General features: G+C 36.3%; 2 protein-coding genes, 1 long non-coding RNA gene and 1 other non-coding gene across 7 annotated transcripts; 3 read left to right on the top strand and 1 right to left on the bottom strand.

Moving 5' to 3' along the window:
- Positions 1 to 1,546: 1,546 nt before the first annotated feature.
- LOC125197381 (putative auxin efflux carrier component 1b) lies at positions 1,547 to 4,095 on the bottom strand. 2 transcript variants are annotated; one of them, XM_048096117.2, is made up of 6 exons: positions 2,870 to 4,092; positions 2,560 to 2,803; positions 2,381 to 2,466; positions 2,136 to 2,293; positions 1,985 to 2,061; positions 1,547 to 1,902 (listed from the first exon to the last, which is right to left on the bottom strand). In XM_048096117.2, exons 1-6 carry the CDS (start codon positions 3,912 to 3,914, stop codon positions 1,836 to 1,838), a joined length of 1,677 nt encoding a protein of 558 aa, XP_047952074.1. In that variant the 5' UTR covers positions 3,915 to 4,092; the 3' UTR covers positions 1,547 to 1,835. The 2 variants fall into 2 exon arrangements, with proteins under 2 accessions (XP_047952074.1, XP_088912523.1); XM_089056397.1 differs by having other exon boundaries at positions 2,560 to 4,095.
- Positions 4,096 to 16,769: 12,674 nt separating this feature from the next.
- On the top strand, positions 16,770 to 18,098 carry LOC125197366 (uncharacterized). Its single transcript, XM_048096100.2, has 3 exons — positions 16,770 to 17,199; positions 17,296 to 17,525; positions 17,780 to 18,098. The coding sequence occupies exons 1-3, from the start codon at positions 16,911 to 16,913 to the stop codon at positions 18,056 to 18,058; spliced, it is 798 nt and encodes a 265-aa protein (XP_047952057.1). The 5' UTR covers positions 16,770 to 16,910; the 3' UTR covers positions 18,059 to 18,098.
- A 561-nt stretch (positions 18,099 to 18,659) lies between these two features.
- LOC125196310 (uncharacterized) lies at positions 18,660 to 20,702 on the top strand. Of its 3 annotated transcripts, XR_016129123.1 has the most exons (5): positions 18,660 to 18,849; positions 18,918 to 19,036; positions 19,128 to 19,710; positions 19,806 to 19,968; positions 20,410 to 20,702. It is a non-coding gene; the product is annotated as an uncharacterized LOC125196310 (long non-coding RNA). The 3 variants fall into 3 exon arrangements; XR_016129122.1 differs by having other exon boundaries at positions 18,918 to 19,710; XR_007171860.2 differs by lacking the exon at positions 19,128 to 19,710 and having other exon boundaries at positions 18,666 to 18,849.
- LOC125197712 (U6 spliceosomal RNA) lies at positions 18,759 to 18,861 on the top strand. Its single transcript, XR_007172238.1, has one exon. It is a non-coding gene; the product is annotated as a U6 spliceosomal RNA (small nuclear RNA).
- Positions 20,703 to 23,059: the final 2,357 nt, after the last annotated feature.

Consider the following 23,059-nt stretch of genomic DNA (forward strand, 5'->3'; position numbering starts at 1 on the left):
AAGTTATAGTACTACTCCCTTTGTATCAGCTAAGATCGCATTTTTAATGGATACAAGATTTTAAGAGTTATTGGCTAAGATCATCCGCAATAGCGGATAAGAGGTAGGACTAGTGGTTAGTTCGTGGGGGGCGTCCGCCTGCAATAGTGGATAAGAGGTAGGACGTCCTGAAGTAGGACGAGCTCTCGTCCACGCCCGAAACTGGACGTCCTACCTCTTGTCCGCTATTGCGCGGACAAGAGCACGGATGTCCCGATTTTTTTAATTTTTTTTAATTTTTTTAATTTTTTTATTTATACTCAATATTTGCAACTTATTGCACTTCATTTTTTGTATATTTGATAAACACCAACAATTAAAATGAATTAATAGTATTTTTCAATTTGTCTTATTAGCTAGGCCATCGGCTAGTCCTAGTGACGTGGCAGGAGATGTTTTTGGGATGTCCACACTACTCTGGATGCTCTAACATGTTTAATTAGAGAAAAAAAGTAAATGTAAAGTACTTCCTCCGTCCCACAAAAGATATCACACTTTCTTTTTTAGTTTGTCTCACAAAAGATGTCACATTTCCCTTTTTTGGAAAAAGTACTCTCACATAAATATAAAAATTATATTTTCTCTCTCTATTTAACACACAAAACAAAACCTTCTAAAATCTCGTGCCGTCCCACAAGTGTGACATCTTTTGTGGGATGGAGAGTATAATAAATTGGAAAAGAAACGCTAAATATTTTAATTGGATAGCAAAAGTAGTTTAGTACATTAAAGCGAAATAAATATTTTACTATTTCCAAAAATATAAATGTATCATCCCATCTAGGATAGATAAAATATTTTTCTTAGTAATAAATCTAGCTAGTACTTCCTCAGTTCCATAGTAATAGAAGCGTTTTTTTTAGCATGGAGATTAAGAAAAATTGTGTTAGATGAGTTAAGTAAAGAGAGAATAAAGTGGAAAATGAAAAAAGATGGAGAGATAAAGAGAGAAAAAAGTAAGAAAGAGTAAAGTAGTTGTCGAAAAATGTATTGACTTTTACTAAAAATGAAAATGAATCTATTACTATGGAACGGAATATCCGGTGGAGCTGGCAGTTAGAAAAATAATGCAGATAAAATGTAAATACAGCTGGGCCAAACGTTGCCTCGTGGGAGACCAGCAGGACAGTAAATGAGCCGACACGGCCTAAAACCTAGCTATAGCTCCGCCACCCCAATTAAATCTGTCGCCTGTCTCTCTGTCACCCACCATCACCTTGTTTTCTGCCAAAACCTCAATACATACACAACTCTGTGTTTGTACGCAATTATTCAATGCAAACACAATCACTTACTCAACCAGTCAACCAACACAACCTTGACTGAAAAAACACACACAACCCACTAGCACGAACTAAAATTCTGGGATCAAAATTATACAGCCTTGAGCAGTATAATGAAATATATTTGTGTCCAACTTTATACCTTGAGATGTTCTTGTTAGGTAACACATTTATTTGACTCCATCAACAAATCAAATAAAAGTTCAAAAAAACACACCCAAAAGTAGTGGGATCACAAACTCAACTTTCTTCATTGAAAAGAGCAAAAAGTATCAAGTGGGGCGCGGCCGAGTTCAGCAAAAGAAGAGACAAAAAAACAAAATATATTACTATCACTACCACTAATTCTGCTACCTGTCTCTAATGATGTTTCTTTTTCTTTTCTTTTTTCTTTTCTTTTGAGAGAATTCTTGATATTTGGGGTCTGCAATATTTCCAATAACCTTCTTCTAATTCGTCTCTTCGGTTAGAAGCCCAAAAAAAATGCGTTAGTTGTAGTATGCAGGTTCATCTTCAGAGCCCCAGCAAAATGTAGTAGACAAGAGTGATGGGAAGAGCTATTAACATCCCAAATATAACACTGCAAATAATAACAAAATATAAATAAGTAGGGAGTAATTAAACTAGCATTTAAACATTGTGAGGGAAAAATAGTGACTAACCCAGTGCTGAGTATATCAGGGTGCACATTGTACTCTTTGGCAAAGACAAAGGGAACAATCCCCTGAGGCAGAGAGGCCTACAAAAACATTGCAAGATTATTAATCAAAATTCACCAATCCTGGGATCAATGAATACCACATTATATCTCACCTGAACAATTGCAATATGCAAGAGAACGCCGCGAAGACCTACAGCGATGGAGGCGGCAGCCATGACTGCAGGCCCCGTGAGAAACCGGACGGCCATGGACAACGCAGCCACGGATTTGCCACAAGCAATGATCCTAGGCTGCAGAGCCATAAACAAACCTGCAAATCAACCACATAGTCAAAATTGAATTAAAAAAACAATCTTGCATCCATCAAAGTAATAAAAAAATTCTCAATCTCCCTCACCAAGACTGAACATGGCCATTCCAAGACCAGCATCAGACAGTATAGAGATTGATTTGGCAACAATTGCAGGCATCTCAACATTCCATCTACAAGAAACACAGCACAATATGATCCAATCTTGAATACTTAAAATAAAACAGCTCTAACTTAATATAATAGTGATGAAAAGAAGATATTACTTGAATGAGACCAAGGACCACGTTAGGCCAATCAAGCTCGAGTAGGTGTTAGGATTCCGGATGAGTTTCCGCCACACCATGATCAGAATCAGCCTAGTCATCACACTAGTTGGGGGCATGGCTGTGGCCTTGGCCTCAATCGAAGCCTTCGGGTTGAGCTCTGCCGTTGAACTCGACCCGAGCTTCGAAAGAACCGGTCCCTCGCCCCCCGGTTTATACCCATCCCGGCCAAAATCATCGTAATCTGCATTTATTTTTAATTCAGCAAAAAGAAGGTACAACAAGAAAAGCGTGCATGAGGGAGTTGTACCTTTGGGATGAGCTCCAGTAGCAGCAGCAGCAGCATACTCGGCGCCTCTAAACACATGAATCCCTCCCTCCGACACCGGCGAGGCGCTGGAACTCCACACAAACATGTGGAGATCCTTTCCGACTTCAGCTCCTCCGTTCGCCTTCTTCTTCGGCGGCGGAGGGTAGCCGCGGGGCTGATTCGCGTAACCGCTCTCTTCGTCAAGCCCAAAATTGGAATGCCTAGGGCTCGCATTCTTCCCATTCACCATGGAGTAGAAATCCGTGTGATTGAAGCTGGATCCTCGCGGCGTGGGATTCCGCGACGATTGAAGCGAGTAAATCTCAGCATTCGTCAAATTGGAAGGGCGCGGAGTGAGAGAGAGGGCGGAATTAGGGCCGTGGGATCTCCTGGAGAAGATTTCCGATCTGGAACTCGTGGATTTCCTGACAGTGACGTGAAGCTTCCCATCCTGGCCGACCTCAGCCTGCGTCTCCAGCGGCTCTTTCCCGTCGAGCGAAATGACATCCGTGTCGACGCGGAAGGAGATGATTGAAGCAGCGGTGTCGGGGAACTGCTCGGAGATCAAGGATCGGGCGCCGCGGTACTCGAAGAGGAAGAGCATGAGCGTGTACCAGATGATGCACTGGAGGACGACGATCTGGACCATGAGGCTGCCGGAGTCGGCGCCGTACATGCCTTTGAGCAAGGGGATGCCCATGACGAGGGTGTTGGGGAGGGTGGAGAGGGAGAAGAGGGTGATGGACCAGTCGAGGGAGGCGCGGGCGCTGATGCGCGACCAGACGGCGAGGACGGCGAGGACGATGAGCTTCTGGAGCGTGTCGGCGGCGATGAAGCGGTAGTTCATGGCGTAGGGGTTGTTGGTGGAGATGAAGTGGAAGGAGAGGAGGGGGACGGCGAAGAGGGCGACGAAGCGGTTGATGCCGGAGCACTGGTCGGGGGTGAAGATTTTCCACCATTTGACGGAGCCGTAGGCGAGGATCATGGCCACGTAGAGGGGCACCACGGCGGTGAGGACGTGGTAGAGGTCGGAGATGGTGATCATGGCGAAATGGTTGTGGCTGTTTCAGTTCCGGCGTGGAGGTGTGAAATTAATGATGGGAGGCCTGATTTTGGGGGTGAGAAATAATATGGGAATAAATGGCAGACAAAGAAATAAAAAGATCAGGCTTTAGAGAAGCTTTTGTATAGTCTTTTGATGGCGATCATCATAAAAGAAAAAGGACTACTGCCGCTGCGACCAGACACTTTAATGCATGCATTCCCTTCTACTCATTTTCTTTTCACTTATTTTTTCTAAGGTACTCCTCCCTCCCTCTCCCCTTCTGCGATTAAATTTCTTATATTTGACCCGTCGTAAATTTTAAAATAAAATTTGACATTATAGACTAAAGTGTGTAGAAAAATTAATAGAATCTGAGCCTACTTTTATATATTCTCTATATTCCAATTAAAATGAAACGTTTTTCTTTTTATTTTGTCTCATTAAAAATAAATTATTTTTAAATTAAAAACAGCACCATCTCTACTTTTTCTTCTCTCTTACTTTACTCTTTTTTCATTAGAGCATCCACAATGGATGTCATAGTGGAAGCCCTAGTGAGAGCTCTAGTGGTTGCCACATCAGCATGCCCTATCTTTCTACAGTGGTGGAGTCCTAATGGATGCCCTATCTCTTATCCATTTCTCATTTCAATTTTAATATTAATTTTTTTATATTTTCACATATTATAAATAAAAAAATTAAATGAAAATCATGCATTACTTAATTTTAAAAAAAGAATTTGTAAATTTCATATTTAAGTTTAATCAAATAAAAAATAGCAAAATATAAATATACTATTATAGAACACAATAAATTTAAATAAAACACTTACATTAATCAAATAAAATGAGAAAAGTATAATAAATAAAAATATGTTGAGTTTGGGACTTGAACACAAAAACTCTAGTATAATTTAACAAGATACATTTACCATTAGGCTAACCTAGATTATGTAATGAAATCAAACAAATTTTTACATAAAGCAAAAAAAAAAACTCTCTTTTAAGTGTAAAACTAATTGTCCCACATCGAAATCACAAAGAAATTTGGAATTGTAAACCTATCTATAAAACTACCATTTGTCCCACATCAAAGTCACAATGAAAGTTAGAGTTGAAAACTTATCTATAAAAGGTTTACTCAAGTAATGCAAAACTTGCTCACTAATTCACGGATCCATCTTTTAGTACGTTCGTTGTGAAACTATAGTTTTTTTATTGCAAGTTAAAAAATGATTTTTTATTTTAAAAATCAATTTTTTAGAATTAAAAATCGGTTTTTATAATTAAAAATTGATTTTTTTATAATTTTTTTTTTAGATCGGGCTCGGGCGTTGTGCAGCAATGGGCGCCCGATCTCACGCCCAATCGATCGGGCGGGCGATCGGTCGCGATCGAACTCTCGGTCGCGCTCGGGCGTGACCAACGCCTGCAATGGATGCCCGACCACGCCCGAGCCCAATCTCGGCCGATCGGGCGCGCGATCGGGCATCCATTGTGGATGCTCTTAACTCACAAAACAACAATGCATAAAATCCCTTGTCAAAAACTAAATGTTTCATATTTATTGGAACGAAGAGAGTATTAGTTTTATAAGAGCAATCTCCAAGGGGAGAGGTGAATGGAGAGGTAAAGTTATATAACTATCATATTACCTTTTTTCATGAGAAATTATTCTCCAATGGGAGAGGTAGTTGAGAAATTATTATACCTTTTTCCATTTTGAAAAGGTATCTTTACCTCTCCATACCATATTTGTCTTCTTTTCATGAAAAACCATTCTCCAACGGAGAACGTATTTGAGAAGGTATCACACTTTATGTTTTTTAATGCATTTTATACTATTATTTTATGTTTAAAAAATCATTTACCTTTCTATATACCTTTTTATTTGGAGTATGTTTCTTTTTGAAAATGTATATTTCACTTTTTGAGGAGGTATATAGATGATATACCTCTTTTATTTACCCTTCCTTGTTGGAGATGCTCTAATAAAATGTGAGAGAAATGATTAAGTGAAATGTAGGGTTCACTTACCAAATATAGTAAAATTGAAATGAGACATTTATTCGCAGACGGATGAAAAAAGAAATATGAGACATTTAATAGCGGACGGATGAAGTACTACTGCTCAATTACTCGTAGTACTAAATTTAAACTCATTTATATACTAAACTCAAACTTAAAACAATATATTCTATTATTTATAATTTTTCTATTCTCAAAATTTAAATTTTTTTATTTTGTTTTACTATAAACCTAAAATTAAGTACTGTTTTTACTCAAAAATAAAAAATGAATAAATCAAATTGCCTACTTCACTTTAGGTTTTATTATATCAATGGAGATGGTCATTGACATAAGATTTATGGAAAAAAATTAATGATATAAGAACCTTTTTTTTATATATATACTACTTCATTCGATAGTTTTAGAGACATTTCTTTCTAGCACAGCGATTCAGAAAAAAGGTGTGTAACGTAGTATTAAATAAAAAGATAATAAAGTAGAATAGAGGAAAAAATAGATAGAATAAAGTAATAGAGAGGTAAAGTAAAAGTGAGAAAATGTGTTACTCCCTCCGTCCCACTTTAGAAGTCTCGGTTTACCATTTTTGGGTGTCCCACTTTAAGAGTCCCGGTTGGATTATTCCATAAATGGTATTAGGCCCCACATTCCACTAACCTTTTTCCACTCACATTTTATTATAAAACTATTATAAAAAAGTAGGACCCACATTCCATAATCTTTTTTCACCAACTTTCCTTTACTTTTCTTAAAATCCGTGCCGAGTACTATTTTTACTAAAAAATAAAATGACTATACTACTATGGAGTACCCAAAATAGAAAAATGACTTTACTACCATGAAATTGACTCGGCACAAGTTTTATTTCTCTCATTCCATTATTTATAGTCTCATATTGACTCGGCACAAGTTTTAAGAAATTGTTTAACTTTGTGAATTAAAATGGAAAAATGAGAAAGTGGAATCATTCCACTTTTATATATTAATTTTATTTTATAATAGAATGTGAATGTAATGATTTAGTTGATTAATAAATTTTATTATTAACTTATATTTTGTATAAAATTGAAATGATATGAAATTGAAATATAATACTCCGTACTATAATTTTATTATAATATAAAAAAGATGATATTGGAGTATAATTTTATTATAATATAAAAAAGAAGATGGGAATGGAATGAAATTTTAGGAATCGATATTCTCAATTCTGATAAGGAATAGAATGGCAGTAATTCCTAAAAAATATATACTAGGAGTACCAAGCAAAAGAATGATGAAATTAGGAATATATTGTCCCATTCCCCCATAAGCCCCTATAAGTCTTAAACAAATGAAAAATATGTGTTTATGTGTATAAAAGAGTAGAAAGCAGTCTGGCTGTTTATGCGTATGAAAGAGTAGAAAGTAATCTGGCTCTTAAAATGAGATTGAACTATTCATTTAGCATATGATGGCTCTTGAGTAATAGTCCCTCATGATTATTTTTATAGTACTATATAATGATTCATCAGAACGAAAATTGCAATTCATATTTTGATTTAAGTTAAATTAGCTAGCACTAGCAAATCATTTCAGCATAAATAATCGTGCCAAATGTGTAATGATGGTGAATATTTGTATGTATTATTACATACATTCACTTCAATATTGTTTTATGGAAATCGGTTTCTTGTAAAGGAATCACATCATATCGATCGAAATGTGAACTATCGTTTGAAGTTGTTTTTTCTTCACTAGCTATAAAAGAATCATTACAATCGGCCTTTGTGAAATCTCTCTCACTACTCCAATTATAAGTATTTTGCTGTAACACAAATACTTTCAAGTTTTTCCAAAATTGAAATCACCATATGTTATCCAATTCGTCAAATGCAAGCAATTTTTTCAGTCGATTTATTGGATGCACTTGATTGAGGATAGAAAATGAGACTTTGTCTCCTTCATTGTAGATTGGTTGTGGAACATTTCATCAAATTAGGTTACACATACGACTCCTTGCAAAAGGAAAAAGAATTTCACAACTAGGAGTGAAAGTCGTTTTACAATTATAGACTTTAACTACATATTGCATAAATGTTACTCCTATATTGTTAGTCTGGAAGTTTCCACACATTTGAAAACTAGCTATATTGGTGTTGTATAATACATGAAGGATGCAACAAGGAGATAACTTTTTGTTTCTGATGTACAGAAAGACGAGCTATTGAAATTATTAGGAGTATTTCTCAATCTCTGTAGTTAACAATTAGAATACAGTACTAGTTATAGATTGCTTTGATTTATCAAAACACGGATTTTCATTACCTAAACTAATCATGATATCTTGGGCAATTATATTTAATGCATATTTGTGCTAAAATTGTTATTGCGCTAAATCGTGTGATGACAAAATCATTTTGATTATATCCAGGCGCGAACGTAGAACTGAACATGGAAAGGTTCTAGATTTTGAAATCTTGGTAGTAATGATAATATTTTAAAAATGAATTTAATAGGGGCCGGAGCCCCTTGCCCTCTCCAACCCATGATAATATCCTCACGAGGGGTTCATAAAATGCTTTTCGGAAGCATGGGCGGCAGGAATAATTCCATGAATAATAAATAATTACACGAACCGGACGTTTAGAGCATCCGCAATGGTCGGCTAGCGACCGACTAGCCGATTCGTCGCGCTGGCTGATCGGCTAGCCGAACCATTGCAATCGGCCAGCGCAAAATCGGCGAGCGGATCGGCGTGGGCTCGCCGATCGCTCGTCGCTGGCCGAAACGCTACCCATCGGCTAGCCGCCATTGTGGAGGCCCGATCGGCCAGCGATCGGCCAACGCCGATTTTTGATTTTTTTTTTTTTAAAAAATCATATATAAACGCGATTTTCGTTTCATTTTCATTTGCACCACTTGTTTTAACGAGTTTTCTCTCTCTCTAACTTTCTGTTCAAGAGCATCATCGAGTGATGGATCACAACAACGAGTCCAGTCCGGCGACGAGCGGCTCTCAGACTCCCACAGTACCCGTGGGATCTGGATGGGGGCAGATGGGCCCGGTATTTAACATCCCTTGGAATCAGATGATGGGGATGATGGCTGGTGCGCCGGGGGGGGGGCGATGGGGGGAACCAGGGGGGTATGCCGGGGGGTGTGCCGGGCGGCGGGCAGTCAGCGCCCGGGTGGGGGGGTATGCCCCAGATGCAGCAGCAGATGATGTTGCAGCAGATGATGGGGATGATGTGGCAGGGGGGTATGCCGGGGGGGGGGGGGGTGCAGGGGTCACCGGGAGGGGACGCGGTATATCGGCCCTCGCTTGATTTTTTGACGGCTTCGTCTCACACGTCGACCCCGGTGGAGACGCAGTTCTCTGGCGATGACCTTCTGTCATTGCATGATATGGGGATCGATCTCGGGGACGATGATACTCCCGTTCGAGCGACGCCGGCCGCGCCGAGGAAGAAGACGAGGGGGAAGGGGAAGGGCAAGGCGGTCGGCGAGTCATCGCAGCCCACTGCCACCGGCCGGAGGATGAGTACGCCGCGGTGGCCAAGGGGTGGTTGGAGGTGTGCGACGATCCACTGGTTGCGAACAACCAGCGGGTCGTCAACATGTGGGCGAAGATCAGGGCTGCCTATAAGAACCACTGCCCGCACGGGAAGGACTTCAGTAACGAGGAGGTCCGGAAGGGGTGGGAGCGCATCAGGGCCGCAGTGGGCCGTTTTGCGAATTTGTACGCCAACGCCCTCCGTCAGCTCAAAAGTGGACAGACTGAGGACGACGCCCGGAGGATAGCCGCGAGTCAGTTCCCCTTGGAGGGGAAGTATAAGGAGTTCACCTTCTGGGAGTGCTTCTTGTTGCTGAAGGGCTCGGAGAAGTTCCGGGCGGGGTGCGACGCTGGGTGGCCGAAGAAGCAGCGACTTAACTATAGCGGCGACTACAGCGGCAGCAGTGGCGGATCCCACGACCTCCCCCCGGATGCTGAGGAGTTTCCATCCCCTCCTTCATTTACTGGTCGCCCCCGCCCGGTTGGACAGAAGCGGGCGCAGCGGGCTGCGAGGGGCGGATCCCCCCTATCGCCCCGCGAGGTCCAGTCCTCCGCCCTCCCAGCCGCCCCACTCGAGTACACTCTCCATTCGCGTAACCAAACGCGGGCTCAGATGTTACAGGTCTTCCGAGAGTGGAAGAACGCCACTGACCCCACGGAGAAGAGGATTCTTTTCGAGATGCTCGAGAGCATGCGTGCTGATTTAGAGATCGCGAGGTCACGGCTGGGGGGTTCCGACGTGGGCTTAGATACCACGGGTGGCGGCAGCGGCGGCGGCGACGGCGGCGGCGACGAGGAGGGCGACGGCGACGGCGATGTGGAGTAGAGAGTGGCGGGGCTCGGGTGTTGAAGCCCTTTTTTTAAAAAAAAAAATCATGTACTTTTTTTTTTTTAAATCTTTGTACTTTTTTTTTAATGGAATGGATTATTTTTCCCTTATATGTGTCGTAAATTTAATTCCGTATATCGCAATTTTAATTCCGTAAATGTAGTATATTTTGAATTGTTTTTATTGCGGCTGGCCTATGGCTGGCCTAAATCTGACGTGGCAGGTGGTTTTTATAGTGTTGCTGACGTGACAGAGGAGAGAATGGCTGGCCTATGGCTGGCCTATTAACCATTGCGGATGCTCTTAACTAATTAAGAGTTGAAAAACTTAAATAAATTAATGTATATTTAAATCTTAAATATGAGAAATTACTAAATAAAAGAGTAGTAGTACTATTAATGAAAATGAAGTTGCAGACCAGTGCTACATGATCAGTCAGATTGTGCATACATATTTACTTGACAACTGTATCATCTTTAGATTGATAAGAAATGTAATACTCGTATCATAAACCAAAAAGATTATAAACATATGGTGAAATTGTTTGTGATTAATCCAAGGAGAGAATTGGGAGACAACACCAAAACAACATCAGCTTTCATTCTCCATGAGAAGGATAGACCAAACATCATCACAGAGAAAAGGAAAGGACCCTAACATAAAGCAAATGTAAACATCAAACAGCCAAGTGTTCAGAGTGTGCTTCACAGGGAACCAATTTTTAACCTTTAAATAGTAATTTAGATATATATTTTTAATTTATATATCATCCATTTTGGTATTCTTTCGAGTCATTGTACATTACAAATAATTTTTCTTGTTTTTATTTTTATTTTTGGGCAGTCTGAAGTCTGAACAAAAGATTTTATTCCATGACCCACATACATCAATAGTTTGTCACTTTCTCTTCCTTTGTGGGGAGTGGGATGGTTAGCATTTCTTTTATTTATCCTATTGTTAATTTTATTCCTTTACTTTTTTCAATATGAGTTATGGGAATATATAATGTGCTTTGAATCATATCACATGACCCTATGGGACGACGAACACGATTTAATTAGTAGTAGTGACATGTAAGTGATTACAGTATTTTTATAAATAAATTGTAAAAATCATTACTATGCACATAAATATTATAGTAGCAAATCTTAATCAATAAAAGAAAATTTTTAATTTAAAACTTAGTAGTACTACATATAAGAAGAGATGGCATACATGTATTTGCACTTATGAAGTAGACTTTGTGGTAACTGGTAAGGTATGAGTATTTTTATAATATTGGTCCTACGCTATTCCTCTCCATTATGCGTTTAAAAATAGCATAAAGTGTTTGGAAAGTTTAAAGCTCATTAAACTCTTATTAAATCGATCTTAAATTAGGCCAATATAGGCTATTGCGTTCTCATCAAATTTAGTGTTATCATAAAAAACAAAAGTGACGTGTATGATTTTTAATATGGTTAGACAAATAGTAATTAGAATTAGGAAAGTTGCATTTGCACCTTTTAGTTGAAAGTTCATTACCAACGTTAACAATCTACATGTAGTGTGAAAAAAAAATACTCCCCCCAAGTCCGCACCCACAAAGTTTATCCCAATTTGATCTAGTGCAAATTTTAAAGAATTGTTTAACTTTATATTAAATGGAACTATATAATGGAATAAGGATTCTTCATTAAAGAGAATGAGCATTGTACTTAATGTCTATTTTTCAATTTTTCAAAAGATTTTAATTGGGACAAACTTTGTGATACAGACGAAAATAGTAGTATAATGAAACAAACTACGTGGGACGGTGGAGTACTACTTTAAAACCAACTTTAATCTCAACATTTTCATTTGTTTTAATTGTAAAAAACCAAGAATTTTATGATCCATACAATGCAAACAAACATCAAGAATATTCATTTCAAAACCACAACACCAAATGAAAACATTTGAATACTATGGATGAGATGACGATACCATATTGTGATCTTTTTCGATTCCAACACTAAAAGAGCGATAGTCAGAGAAGAGAATAAGAACAATGCACAATAAAACCAAACCAATGTATGGAGAAGGAGAAATTGACAACTGAAACAATATGGTAACAATATTCCATTTTGTGTGGTCCTTGTAGGAATTTTGGACATCAAACTCAAATATCTTTTCATCGATGGAACATAAAACACTTTTTTTTTCTTTTCTTTCTGAAATATGGTATCGATTTGTATGATAAAGACACAAAAGAGGCTTAAAATGAATGGAAGAAAAGCAAAGATGAAAAGGGATAAAAAGCATAGAGTGAGAGTGATGGAGCAAGAAGGAAAAAATGAAATGAAAACAGAGGAAAAGGATAAAATGCTGGAATAATAAGGGCAAAGGGGGCAGGGCAGGGAATCTACACCAAACATAATCTGTGCTGAGGAAAAAAAGCAAGCACGTGTCACAAGCCTGGGTAATCATTGTATGGCATGCAACTATTGTAGCCGTTTTAAATGCACTTGCTACTACACGTATTTTCCTGTCCTATAAAAAAAAAAAAAAGGTAATGCTATGTGATCACATTATGGCTAGCCATAAAATGACATTTTAGTAAATTTAGATGCTATGACTATTAATGTTTCAAATAAGTCATTTATTGCTCAAACAATTTTACATTATTATCCTTCTATTTAATTCTAGTTGTTTTTTTTTTGTTTCATTTCTCTAATCCAAATTTTACACTTTCATACGTATTTCTTTTATTAGATTCATTCATTCTTTAATTTTCTGTTTTCAAGAATTTATTTTTACACTGTTTTTTAATTTAAGATTAAGTTTTTGTCCTTTTAAAAATGTTTTCTTATTATACCAAGTTGGAATCAATATTAACTAAGTTGTGACACGAAACGATTAATTATACTAAAAATATAGTATATTATAATATAATTTCATATATCGATATACTAATAATTGTTTTATAGCTGTGTTTATATAATTTTCTCTTTTGTTTTTTATACTCCATTAAACACATTATATCATATTGCGACTTGAATTTTATTTTTAAAATAATAAAATCTTAAAATAGAATTAATTTTTTTTAAAATCACATGAAATTTCCCGTTCCCTTTGAGTCTCTACTCTCTTACAAAAACTAATCCTTCCCACATTATTGCATTAGTATATTAATGTATCAGCGTATAATATACTAAATGAAACATTATACATAATAGTTTATTATATTAATATACTTTCCAATTATAAATTGTGATATAATCTAATAATAATAGTAACTAATAGTATTATGTTAATATAGATTAGAATATGTTAGAATTTTTTCAATTTAAATGAAATTGAAAACTATATTTAACTACCACACCATTCTTTATTCAAAATAATGTAAAACGCATAATATCAACATGAAATTTATTTTTAAGAAACTTTTTACCGTATTTTGAATTACTACTTTGTTCTTGGCATACATGGATGAGGGTAGTTGTTACTTGCCTTTAGTGCATTTTTTTTATCACGAAGTTGTTGTAATTGTATAGTTTTCAATAAATTGCAATTGCAAATGAATATTATACTAGATTCACTTGATAAAAAGTTCAGTAATTTAATTTAAATAGAAGAGATTATGCCGAATTTAATTTCCATTTAAAATAATAATTAAGAAATTTAAATAAAAAACATTAAATGAAATGAAATATAAAGTTTAGTACTACTCCTTATGAAATAAATTGATTTAGGAACTAATTTGATACATGCTCTGTAGTTTAACGATCATTTATAATATTAACCCATGATTATTAATATAAATAAGTACGTATACAAACATTTCGAGTATTTTAAGTAAATATGAAACATAAAAGTATTATCACTATGCGTTGGTATTATAAATATAAGAAAGAATTAAATTAATTATCATTAACCTTAATAAATGTTGATTTTTGTTTATATAAATTTCATGCAATAAAAAATGAACCAATTGAATAAATTATAGTCTCTTCATATTTATATTTCATAACTAAGGGTACAGTTGTACAAATAAAATTGATACTTTTTAGAAGAATTGATTTCAACGAAAAGGCATTAAATACACTATCTTTTATTAATATTTTATTTTTATGGCTGGCCATAATGTGGCCATTTAGCACAATTCTAAAAAAAATACGGTATTTTTTTTGGATATTTGGCGCATAATATTATAGAACTTTTATTAAATTGGTTTTTTTCATGAATTTTAAATTTGGCAAATAATATCACGAACTTTATCTCGACTTTGTTATTTCTCACCGATAAAAATATTCCGGCAAATAATATCATGATACGATTTTTTTTTCATAATTTCTCGATAACAACTTCGAGAGTTTCAAGATTTTCAATATTTGAGAATAGTTTTTCTTGAAACACACCCTCCAAATTTGTTCTTCAATCTATTAATATATAGCCGAAATTTTTCGCTGATGGGAAATAACAAACCTAAGGTAAAGTTCGTAATATTATTTGTCAATTTCAAAGTTCGTGGAAAAAATCTAACTTTTTAAAATTTCCATGATATTAGGTGCCAATATCATCTTTTTTAATGCATTTGCAACTACACATACCATCCTTCGTCCTAAAATAAATATTTTTTTAATATATAAATAAAGTAAAAGAGATGGAAAACGAGCTACTATATACTCTGATTGAACATCCCTTACAATAGTTGAAGTAGAGCTAGTAGATCACATTATTAATGGCGTGTAACTGGTTAAAAACTTTTCACATTTAAACTTAGACTGATATATCAGTCTATGTTTTGCACACAATATCACATTACATGACATATCCATTTTCTATGTTACACAATATATACTCCCCCCGTTCCACAAGAATATTCACTATTTTCTTTTTAGTCCGTCCCACAAGAATATGTAATCTAATTTTGAAAAGTCTTTTTTCTCTAATGAGATTAGACTCATTCTCCACCAATAATACTTTACTTACTTTTTCTCTCTACCTCCCTTTTACTTTACCAATTTTACAATAAAATTTGTGTCAAACTCAAAGTGTATATTCTTTGGGGACGGATGGAGTAGTATGTAATACTCTCTCCGTCCAATAGAAATATGGACTTTGAGGATGACACGAGTTTTAATGAAAATTGATAAAGTAAGTGAAGTGGAAAGAAAAAGTGATTGAAGTATTGTTAGGGGAGAATGTGATCCACCTCAGAATAGAGAAAAACTTGCCAAAAATGGAATATGACTATTTTTGTGGCCTGGCCCAATGAAATAAGAAGACTATTTTATGGGGAGAGGAAGAACATACTACATTCATCTTCACTGCTGAGACAATTCTTTTTAACACAGTGTTGAAAAATGAATGTTTAATATGCTAAGTGTGTATAATAAAGCAAAAAAAGTTTATAAAATAGAGGGAATGAAGTATGATATTACTCCCTCCGTCTCAACTAAGTTGGGTCAAAACTTTTGAAATTGGTGATGGAATAAAGTAAGACTGATTATATGTTATGTTTTTTTGTTAGAAAAAAGAATGACTCAACTTTGTTTGGATATTCCAAAAAGGAAATACGACTCAATCTAGTTGTGACAAAGATAATATTATATACGGAAATGACTAAATTATTAAGGAAAAAATGACGTATCTATGAAAGAACTGAGGTAGTATTACATATTTCTTCCATAATTTTAGAATATAGTACTCCCTCCGTCCCATAATAGATGTCACACTTTTCTTTTTAGTTTGTCCCACAAAAAATGTCACATTTTCTTTTTTGAAAAAAATTCTCTTTCACATGAATATAAATATATTATTTTCTTTTTTCACCTAATACACAAAACGATATCTTCTAATATCTCGTGTCATTCTCCAACTATGCCATCTATTATGGGATGGGAGAAGTACTATCTTAATTTTAATGAACAATGATAGTATCATTTTTATTTGAACAAATTAACAAATATTGTCATATGACATACAGTAGATAAAATCGAATGAATATTTTCGATTATTAATTCTCATTTTAAACATGATTCTGAATTGATTACATAACTTTACATAACTAGATGAATGATACGATACTTAACTATTTATACGTATAGTATTTGACATAAAAAATGAATACGTGTAACGTGCTAAATGAAAAGGACAGGTGTTGGGCCGTATCACACATCCTTATTTGCACCGTGTATATTTTTTAGTAACAAGGCCCAACATTTATGGGCCTAAATTTATTATAAACTATTAGTACTTAATATTTCACGATTAAAAGGTCATTTGTCAATAATCACGAGCCCAAATTCATCAACGGTATTTCCATCCAATAACTAATTCAGACTGCCAAGAAAGAATGATATTGAGAATGTCACGAGCATCTCGTTTAGTGTAAGATTCCCTTTCAGATGTTATGAAATGACCATCAATTACTTTTTCTATGTTTAAGTATTAATTTATAAATGAGATGAATTTATAATACACTCAGTTATGGAAATATTTGACTTACATATGTACTCCATATAAGAGGAAAAGAATAGTTAATGCAATTTGGCAGAAATAGAAAAAGATTTGATAGTGCAAGCGCTTTCCTCACTATATATTCCAAGATTTGACAGGTGGTCTAGCATTGGCATCGAGAAATGGAGGCGTGGGCGGAGTTGCGAGACAAAGTGGTGCTGGTGACGGGTGCATCGTCTGGGCTCGGGCGCGAGTACTGCTTGGACCTCGCTAAAGCCGGCTGCAGAATCGTGGCCGCAGCTAGGCGAACCGAGCGCTTGCTATCACTCTGCGACGAGATCGGCGGTGGGAGAGCCGTGGCGGTAGAGCTGGACGTGCAAGGGAGCGGGGACACCATCGAAGCCGCGGTGAACAAGGCCTGGGATGCTTTTGGGAGGATTGATGCTCTTATTAACAATGCGGGTGTTAGAGGTAAATACATTTGTATTTGCGTGTTTTTCTTATCATGTTTTGTCTTATCTTATCTAAACGGGTGATAAATAAGATATGGGATTGGATTGGTGATAGGAGAGGTGCATTCCCCATTGGAGTTGAGTGAGGATGAATGGGATCATCTGTTTAGGACAAATGTAAAGGGGACATGGCTGGTGTCCAAGTATGTTTGTCGCCGAATGCGCGATTGCGGACGTGGCGGCTCCGTCATCAACATCTCTTCCATAACCGGCCTTGATCGCGGCCAATTGCCCGGGGGTCTAGCTTATGTTGCTTCCAAATCCGCCCTTAATGCCACCACCAAGGTAATTAATTAATTACTCCCTTGGTCCATGATTAAATGTCCTATATCGAAATGAAAGAGTTTTACAAAATTGTTTGACTTTATAAAGTAAAGTGGTAGAAAAGACTAGTGGAATATGAGTGAAATGGAACATTTATTAACGGATGAATGAAAAAAGAAAAATAAGACATTTAATGATGGACTGATGGAGCAATTAATAATAAACTAGTACTCACATGTGAAACAATTTTGATATTTACAATTAAGTGCGTGCAGGTTATGGCGTTGGAATTAGGAGAGTATAAAATAAGAGTAAACAGTATATCTCCGGGGTTATTCAAATCTGAAATAACAGAGGGTCTGATGGTGAAGGATTGGCTGAATAATGTGGCTACGAAAACAGTACCTTTGGGAACATTTGGGGAATCAAACCCGGCGCTCACATCGTTGGTGCGATACTTAATCCACGACTCATCTCAATACATCACCGGCAATATATTTATAGTCGATGCCGGAGTCACCTTGCCTGGTTTTCCCATTTTCTCCTCCCTCTAGTCTAGACAATATATCATATTAACGGTACTTTTCTTTATGATGTTTAAGTTTGCATCCATAATCCAACAACTTTGCTTATAAATCAACTTATTGTTTTATTTCATACTACTAATATATGGATGTATGATGGATCTTTATTTCATGTAAATGGCTCTCAACTTCGCAATCCTAACTCTAAACTCTTTTTTAACATACGAGTACAACAGTTCAATTTTTACATGCTATAATCTTTCAGGAATACAATTAATCCAAACGTTTTTTCATCATCCAACGCTGATAAAAAAGAGTTTCATGTTGACAAAGACCACAACAATACTAACAAATACGAAAATCCATGAATAAAATAAGTTCAAGATTTTAAAATTCACTTCCCAACAACATATTATAATAATCTACTTCAATAGCTTCCAAATTCCAATAAATAATGGAGATTAATTAATATGTTGAAGCTTCCATAATTGAATTGTCCTAACTGCAAAAATTAGTGTTGTACAAAGAGTAATTCAATTGAGGTATATGATTCATAGCGATTAATACGTACATCCCATCATTTAAAGTACTTTACAAGTATATAAATTAATTTACATAGTAACAGAGAAAGCCCAGCCCAATGCCACAAAATGGAAGTTGTAGTTATCCCACATCGGATAAGCATACCGCTTTCTGTGTCTTTATTAATCACTACGCAGCTGCTACGTTCGTCCCTTCGGGGACATCCGATAAAATTGGAACGATACAGAGAAGATTAGCATGGCCCCTGCGCAAGGATGACACGCATAAATCGAGAAATGGTCCAAATTTTTTTAGTTTTTGTTGATTCTTGTGCTCAGTTTGAAGGAATTCCTATTTTTTTTTGCAGTTGATTCGATGTCGTTGCTGGAGTCCTTGGGTAAATTGCGGAGATTTAGGTCAATTCGATATACAAAGTATATTTCCCCATTTGGCCTTGTTATGAAATGGATGACATGCTCATTTTAGGTATTTCAAGTTTAACGATTGGAGAGTTAGATTTATGTTTGCTTATTTGTGGGCATGCTTTGAGATTTATGTGGAGATTTTGATTGTGCAGAATTAAGTATTTCATGAAATGCATCAAGGGGAAGAGGTTGTGTTAGTTGGTGATTCACCAAGTTTGAATTTTTGTGTTTGATTGTAGTTGGAGGGAGCATTCGGTTGGAATGTTAATTTGATGTTGCAGTGACCTAATTTCCATTTTTTGGGAATTTGGGTATTTCACATTTTGCACTTACATTACATGTTTATGCCTTCACTTTTTTCCATTATTCCAAATAGAAATTTTCTATGTAGAAATGAAGAAGAAGCATCTTTATCAAACAAAGAACTGGGATCCTGCATAGTCAATCGTCATTATAGCTCCCTGCATCATACTGGAGATATCCAGTGTAGATGAAAAAAGCTTATCTTGGACATAATTCACTGTTCCTAATGGCTTTAACTGGAGTAGATACTACTTAATTGGTGCTAGAGTAATCTTCATTGCTAGATTGTTATGGTTATGGTTATGATACGCTATTTTGGTTTGTTGATATGGTTAAATGTAACTACAGTCTAGCCTTTGCAAATGATGTAATGTGTCAGCCATTCAGGGCTTTGGGCATTCTAGATATGCTGTTTTAACCCCAAGTCTCAAAGTAAGAGCATTTTATATGATACTAACAGTTACAACCTTCATATGCTGTATTAAGTGGTAGAAGATTCCTTTTAATTCCTCATTCCATTGTTCAAGGGTTTTGAGGCTGCTATGGCAGTTGGGGAAAAGGAAGTGGCAGTGTTTGCTGCTGTGTCTGAGTCATTTTCCAGATCAAATTTAAATTGCAGCATTGAAGATAGTCCTGCTCTGTACTGTGATGTTGCCCTTGCTGCTAAAACCACAAAGTTCCTGTTCGTGGGTATGCCTTGACGCCTTGCTCTTTCTACTTCAAAACTTATTATTTGAGATGGGACAGTGTGCTATATTGGTAGATTTCATGTTTACTTGCTATTGTTGTGCAAAAGCTAGTATCTAGAGACTAGGGGTTGTCTCTGTTGCTATTTCTAAGTTTGAACGATCTTTGTTTAAGACATAAAAGTTCGAAGTTCTGCTTGTATCCATCTTCGTTTTATGAGGGAGTAGTTGGATCATCGGATCACCTTAAGAAACATCCTCCAGTAATGTAATAACTAGATATTGCTTTACAACATGGTTCTAAATGCTGACAATTTGAATTTGGGAATCACAGAACACACTGTTATTCACTAACAGGTCTTTATTTGATTTATGGTTGATCTTGCTATTCGAACTGATACAACCGATTTTCTTTGTTTAAAGACATTATGGTTAATTTTTGCAGATATATATCATGTGTTGTTGGTTGTCCTATGGAAGGAGTTGTACCTCCATCAAAAGTAGCATCTGTTGCTGAAGAACTTATAAAAATATGGGTTGTGCTGAAATATCCCTTGGTTAGACGATTAGGTGCTAGCACTCCCGGTATAATTTTAATTTTTTTTTTATCATAGAAGTTCAAACTGCTGAGCTGGTTCTTGTAATTTATATAGAGATTCTTTCTTGTCTTGTAGTTGTAGTAGGCTCCAGACACTCATTCAAGAACTTCATACTACATGAAAAATATGATCTGATCTAGCGTTTTTTGTTATGTAGGTTGCTAAGTAGTACTAAGATTAGAAGAAGATTATTAAGTCAGAAGTATGGACTTGCTAGCTTAGCTACAATATGTTTGTGTATGAGTATCTAGCTGTCTTTGTTTGTTTTCCATCATCTGTTACAGAAAGAGGTGATGGATGACTGACAACGGGCAGTAAAAACTGAAAATATAAATGATATGTAAACTGGAACAAAATAAATGATAATCCTCTCACGAGGCCCTATGGTAAATTGCTCTCAATCCTCAAGTAAACTACAGCGTAATTCTATCAAAAGACAAAATTAAAAGGTAGACTTACAGACTTCTAACATCTGAAGAGAGACTTCTAGACTTCTAGCTCTTGATGTGTATCATCATCTAGGTACTGCCATTCTGTTATCACTGAAAGTGAGCTATCTTCCCCGGCTAGTTCTCAAGTTCCTAAGAACTAACTGTTCCTCTTTCTGTCACATCCCTTTATAAATTTACCAAATTTTCTTGAGTTTTGTAATTGGGTGGCGTTGGTTTTGTTATATTGTCATTAGATATTAGATTAGTGGTTTCATCTGGCAGATGGGCTTTTGCACAGCGGATGCCCATATGCCAAAGGTGCTACTGAAAATGTTGTCACTGAAGATGTCGTTTATATGCTCATCGGTCTTGGAGTGAAAGTACATGTGGATCTCGGAAAACTCATTATGGCTAGAGATTGTATTTCTAAACATGTGGGTCGACCATCGAGTTCTAAAGCTTTGATTTCCTTGCGCATAACCTTGACTAATGCTTCTAAGCTTTAAAGCTTCCCTGCTGCAGTGCACGGCCAAAAAGGTTTATAACGTCTCTTCTCCTACCAATATGCTTTCGCTCTATTCTCCCCCCTCTCCCTTGCTCTCTTCTCGTTCTCAGTGTCTTTTTGATTTAAGTCTATAAGATGCCTATTTTGTTATCTAAATTCTAAGCATATGCTTTATCTGTTTATGGAAATATAGTACCTGTTGTGAACATGGATGCTTATAGCTTAGATGCTGGTTTACACTTGAGTTGAGTGGTGTCTGCATCTGGAGTTTACGACTGCGTCTCTGAGAAACTTGGCTGATACAGTTGCATGATGATCTCTAGTCATGATTGTCATTCACAGAAAGAAATGTGATTCTGATCCATATTTATGAAGGAAATTGATAGGTTTGGCACTGATAGGACCCTTGCAGAGCATTGATTGTCCCCGTTTACATCGATCCGAGCATCAGCAGCTCGCTGTCAGCTAAGTTTGATCATATCTCTCATCAGTTTCAGCTCCATGTGTCCTGAGGTGTACTTGGGAGTTGCTCCTCTTAATCCGACCGCACTCTCTGGGTCGTAAAAAAAAAAAAAACTAGGGTGTATGATAATGTGTTTGGATTTTTATAAATTTGTTTACATGTGGGCAAGGGCCCTGGTTGTGCAGGAGTCATTTAAGTAGTGTGGTGTCGTTTCTGAGTCAGTTCTTGTTATATATGGCCTTCACTGTTATGTGACAAACAAGCATTTATGAAGCATTTTATGCAGTGGTCCTTTTCCTGTATAATCACACCACACTCCCTATACATATTTGGTAGTTGGCTTCTCTTTAATACTAGTACATGTTACGTATACGAAGGTCGTCTCGTCTCCTAGTTTATACGACGGAAGGATCTAGAGAGAGACGTCTGTAATGGATTATATGGATCCTCAGACATGAAAAAGAGAATGCAGATTTTATTTTATATAATGTGTGACTTTGATAAACCTAGAGAAATCGACATTGAAAAAATGTAGTACTACCTTTTTTGAATTGACTACACACTTTAAAGGGTTTAGTCAATCACATTCATTCAAATTTCAACGGTGTTGGAAGTGGAATGATGGAATCATTTTGACTAAGCTTTTATTTATTTATTTCCAGAGAAAAATTCGTTTATGTTTATTGGGATGGATGGTGTGGGTAGGGTAATTTAACTTTTGAATTGAATTATTATTGAAGTTTTGCACAAACATATTTTCCGAAAAACTGGTAGCAGTCTGTGTTATTGTAGCATGAAATAGGTGGATTTGTGGTCCATGCTTCTTTACAAATCAGGAAACATATTTCGGTTTCATGTTATTTCAATTTCCTTTTTTTATGCTCAATTTGACTCTGCGTTTTCAGTTTTTATATAGCAACTGTCTCCAATTTTGATCCTTTAACTCTCTGTTAACACATGTAATACAAATAATAAACAGAATCATCAATACAGCTTTTGTCTGTCATGATGAAAGAAAGGGAAATACTCCCTCCGTCCCTAAAAGTTATAGTACAATATTTGAAACGGCGTAGATTTTAATGCATAATTAGTAAGGT

Source organism: Salvia hispanica, chromosome 4 (genome assembly GCF_029641045.1).
Source record: "Salvia hispanica isolate PSC_SH4W2 chromosome 4, Shi_PSC_v1, whole genome shotgun sequence".
Lineage (NCBI taxonomy): Eukaryota > Viridiplantae > Streptophyta > Magnoliopsida > Lamiales > Lamiaceae > Salvia > Salvia hispanica.